The sequence below is a fragment of the Elephantulus edwardii genome, unplaced genomic scaffold, assembly GCF_000299155.1.
Source record: "Elephantulus edwardii isolate Elephantulus edwardi_28Jun2011 unplaced genomic scaffold, EleEdw1.0 scaffold00030, whole genome shotgun sequence".
Lineage (NCBI taxonomy): Eukaryota > Metazoa > Chordata > Mammalia > Macroscelidea > Macroscelididae > Elephantulus > Elephantulus edwardii.
In genome coordinates, this window is record NW_006399780.1 from 17719363 (window position 1) to 17724456 (window position 5094).

A 5094-nucleotide genomic window follows, 5' to 3' on the forward strand; every position below is an offset into this window, starting at 1 on the left:
AATTTATCTTTTATTATCTTTATCATTCATATATATTGGAAGCAGGAGTGGCATCCACTTTCTAAGCAACATGCCTCCAGAAACTCTATGAACTTTGATAAATGTCAGTAGTTGTAGAGGGGCTTCACGCCTTTTGTTCAGAGGGTCACTATGAGTCATGCTCGACTCAAAGGCAATCATCATCAACAACATATACTTTATATTTCATGCACACACATTGTGTTTTATACCTCTTTCATTTACAGTATATTTCATTCATATATATTGTGGGTTCTTTCCCCCTTAGAATCATCCTATTAACTGCGCTTGTGAAAGCATGGAAGCCTTCATGCCTCATGCCCTACTACCCCCCTTTAAGATAGCCAATTTCTGATTTGCCCATCCCTATCAAACCAGTACTATGAAGAAATAAACATGTCCCTTTTGTTGAAGGATCCTCTGTTCAATTTGGAAACTTTGAGCATCTGTGTCCACAAGCAGAGTCCAGTCCAGAGCATACCATCAGGTTGCAGCACTTGGCTCTACCTCACAGCATGGGTCATCTTCTCTTCATCTGGTTGGGTTCTGCTCAACTTATCACCAGCCAACTGTGGCTAAGTTCAAATGAGCATCAGCTGCGAGCTCAAAAGCCCACACTCCTTCCTGTGTCCCAGACTTTTTGGGTTCCTCACCCAGACCCAGCCTTCACATGGGGCCACTTCAATAGTCCAGGGGTCTTTACGACTCCCTGCTCCTCAAGCCAACAACCTTCCCCGCTCATCCACACATCTGTGCTGCAAGGTGGGCAGTACTGAGGAAACACAGCCAAGCTCAGCCTGTCTCTCCATTGTTGTACTCCTCCCACTTCCACTCCTGAGGATCCAGGTAATCGCTGGGAGTGAGCATACTCCAACTTCAAGTCTTGGAGGTGGGGTCTGACTGTGCCAACTTGATTTACCCTGCCTCAGAAGCCAAACAGCTTCTTCCAGTTTAAAAAAGATAGTCTCTTCCTTTCCTTTTTTCTTTTTCCATCTCCCCATTCCTATTTTCCCTTTTTTAAAATATGAATCTCTGCAACGAAAAGTACAGTGTGGGTACATAAATTAATTCAAATTAAAATCTCAGAGTACTGGGTATGATGATTTAGAAACACACTAGTTTTCATGCCATCACCCACAGACATTTTGTTTTATAACATTAATTGCCATTGATTAATGTAAGTACTTAATCCCAACAGCTACTCAACCCATTATATCATTCCCTTTGCCCAACTTTATCTGTTCATCAGTTTTTACTCCCTTCTCCCTTTCTCCCTTCCTAACTCTAATACCCCCTAGATTGATTCTGTTTGTGTGTAAACCTTTCCTCACCTTTTTATGCTAGAGGTCTGAGGTGCTAAATGATTAGCCTGTGTGAGCCACCCAGCCCAGAAGGAAGACAGACTAAGGGCCAGGGGGTGAGATGGCAGTGAGATAACAAGAGTCAAACTTGCTGCATGGGAGCAAAATTGCTCCCCACAGGGCTCGTTGCTATGGATTCACAGCACCAGGAAAACTATCAGAACCCACTTTAGCAAGGAAAGCATCAGGTGGGGACTCCACCTGCCTTCACTACCAGCCAAGCCCTGAAGGCTGGTAAAAGATGAAGCTGGATTGCCGGTGCCTGGGGGCTGACCGTGCACAGTCTTGAGTGAGCAGCAAACAAATGAGCTAAGCAACCATTCAGAGAAGCAGACAAGGAGTTCTAGGGAGGGGGAAGCACTGAGATTTTATTGATTTTGTGGACTCCTGTGGAACTGGGGGCAGTGGAGCCAGAGCTGGCCAGACAGAGGCCAGTGGTGGACAGCTGAAGGAGAAGGTCTGCTCAGGAAGGAAAAGGCGGGAGCAAGCAGCCATTCAGTATGTGATGGATGTCTTCAAAGTAGACTCAACTGTCTTCATCAGGATGGTGCTGGAGCTGGAGCGAGAGCCAGAACTAGACTCCGAGCTGGAGCCCACCACCGCGCCCTTGCCCACCGCGCCCTTCCCAGAGTTCAAGACGGCACTGGAGCCTCCAGTCACAACGCTAGAGCAGCCGAACCCAAAGCAGCTTTGGCTGCCTCCAAGTCCACAGGTGCCAGCCAGGTCTCCACCGACTCCTCCAGATACCACGGTGCTGCCTCCCACCGAAGCTGCAAGAAACACATCAAGGTCACAGCGGCCTCTTCATTCCCCCTTACCCCTGCCCCCGCGGACCCTTCTCCCCAAATTCAAAGATACTCACAGATTGTCACCTGGCTAGGGCACTCCCCGGACATCCTGCAAGAGAAAGGAGGAGAGGAAGGAATGCTAAGAAAGCCTGCAGAACATGCATCTTCTAGGTTGGTGTAAACCTGAGAGCCGCTGCCTACCCCACTTAGCTGATAGTCTCCAATCCCCAAGGTCAATCCTTCCTGGGGAGCCAAATGCCCTCATGACTCAGTGTCAGGAAAGAGATCAGAACCTCCTTTGTGGGGGTCCATGCACCTGCATCTTTCAGTGGTCACTGTCTCAGACCCTCCATCCCTCTGCCGGTCCCCACCTGTACTCCTCGCCCTCCAGCAGTCTCCGATAGGTGGCGATCTCCGCGTCCAGACACAGCTTCGTGCTCATCAGCTCTTGATAGTCCCGCAGCAGGCGGGCCAGGTCCTGCTTGGCCTTCCTCAGAGCAGCCTCCAGCTCCTCCAGCTTGGCCTGAGCGTCCTTGAGAGCCAGCTCCCCGTGCTGCTCCACATCAGCAATGGCCGACTGCAGGGTGGCATTCTTGGGTGACAGGAAGGGGTGGGAATGAAAAGAAAGTAGTTATGGACCCAACACAGCCTCCCAAAGCTCTCAGTGTGGACATATCTTGAGGGCTGGGGTGGACTTTACATAATCTCATGGGCTCTAACTACCCGAGTCCATTAGTGCCTCTCTTACTACCGGCTCCTTCTACACACTCACCTCTCTGGCTACCTTGTAAGGTCATCTCTCCTACTTCTCCATGTTCAACCTTCAGCAGTGCACCTGAGCCTCTCACATGGAACTTAAGTTCTTCCTGTCCTGTGTAGTTAATTGTCTACAAGTTTCAAGAGGTCCTTGATATTTTCAGAACAGCCCACATGTCAAATGCTTTGCCGTGTATTTAGATCATACAAAATCATATGTCTTCATTTCTAATTTTAAAAATACAATCTCTGTGCCTACCCCTTCAATCTGATTGAAAAATCTTACAGGAAAAAAAGCAGCACCCCTGTAGACATGGGATTGTGTGGCAATCTCCTAAATGCCTTCACCTTGACCCAAGAAAGGAACTCTTGCTGAAGGTACTCTTTATTTTATTCCCACACAATCACCCTGTGGATGAGGAATATCCTAAGTGTTTTATAGATAGAGAAATTGAGATGATACATGGCAGAGAACTAGGACCCCAACTGACAACTCCACCACTGACAGCCAGGGCCCTTTCCTTATGGGAGTCTACAGCATGGGACAACGGAACCCACTTGACATCTATGTGTGAACATAGGAACAAGTAAGAGGATAGCTGTATCCCCAGGAGGGAAGCTCACAGGAGAAGAGCATTGTTATGTGTATATTATTGTACCTTTGAATCAGAACTAACGCAGAGCTGACCCTCCAGTGGATTTTCAGAGGCAGTATAATCTCATGGGAGGAGATTGCCCGTTCTTCTCTTGCAGAGCAGCTGGCGGATTTGAACCACATGCCCTCAGTTTTGCAGTGCAGTTTCTCACCATTAGGCCACCAGAGCTCCCTCCTTATGTGTTAGAGTTATGATATCCAGGTGTGGGCTTAAGGAAAATGAGTGCAAACATGCTTGATAACAATGTTCAATCCTTTCCATTTAGAAATGAGGCCTCTAGTCTGACTAGAAAACTCCTTACATCCCTCTTTGCCACATTCTTCCTCCACCTCTCATTGCTCCTTGCCATACTAGACACCAACAGCATCACCTCTAAACTATGCAAGGCGTCTCCTAGGCAGAAATCCACCACTCACCCCTGCTGCAGGCTCTCTGAGGTCCTGACTCTCGTCCCACCCAAAAGAGAAAAGAAAAAAAATGCTTTCAAGTCGATTCTGCTTCAGAATGACCCATGTGCTTCTGAACGCTGTAGGACTTGAAAAGCTGTGACCTTACAGAAGTAACTCACTAGGCCTTTCTTCCAAACCACATCTAGAAGGATTTAAACTACCAGCCTCCCAGTGGGTGGGCAAGTGCTTAACCATTGGTGCCACCTAGAAACGTGACCTCAACAGGGAACCAAGAATTTCTGTGTTTGATCTTCAAGGCCCTACCAAGCTGAAGGAATGGGAAAAGACAAGAAGAGAGATGAGTGAAGCCCTTTCCCCAAGTCGTTGAAAACAAGACGTACACATGAGGATTGACTACAATGAGAATGGTGCTTCCTGCAGCACTATCCCCCCAAAAGTCAAAATACATGCTAAAATTTAGTAATAAATGCTGGAGAGGATGTGGAGAGATAGCAACTCCTAGACACCATTGGTGGGATTGTAAAATGGTACAACCATTCTGGAAGGTAATGTGGTATTTCTTCTAAAAGCTGAACACAGAAATTCCCTATGACCCAGATATTCCACTGCTAGGAACATACTCTGAGAGAATAAAAATGGAGACACAAACAGAGATTTGTTCACCAGTATTTGTAGCAGTGTTATTCACCATCACAAGAACATGGAACAGCCCAAAAATGTCCAACCACAAACTAATAGATTGAGGAATTATGGTACATTCACATGATAGAATACTACACAGCACACAGGAGCAATGATTTTGAAAACTGCTACCTAATTTTGGAGGGACTGGACTATGCTAAGTGAACTAACTCAGTCCTATAAGGACAAATACTATCGAATACCACTATTGTAGAAATAGAAAGATAACTAGTAAAGCATGTATGAGGATCCAAGGGGGGTGAGAGTGGAAACAGAGGGGTGAGGATGGGCAGAGAAGTAATCATAGAGTTGCACAATTTGATGGGGTGAGTAGAAGAAATGGGAGATCTTCACCCTGAAACCCACAGCGTCCCTTTTCAGCAGGAAGTAGCTAAGAGAATACGCCATCCCCTTTTCCTTTTAT

General features: G+C 46.8%; 1 protein-coding gene across 1 annotated transcript in view; it reads right to left on the minus strand.

Moving 5' to 3' along the window:
- Window positions 1-1874: 1874 nt before the first annotated feature.
- KRT78 (keratin 78) overlaps window positions 1875-5094 on the minus strand; it is an 8624-nt gene continuing 5404 nt past the window's right edge. The window contains exons 7-9 of the mRNA XM_006883874.1: window positions 2539-2759; window positions 2242-2276; window positions 1875-2149 (exon numbers count right to left, since the gene is read on the minus strand). Of these exons, the coding sequence (XP_006883936.1) occupies window positions 1875-2149; window positions 2242-2276; window positions 2539-2759 (531 nt within the window). The remainder of the gene's footprint in view (window positions 2150-2241; window positions 2277-2538; window positions 2760-5094) is intronic.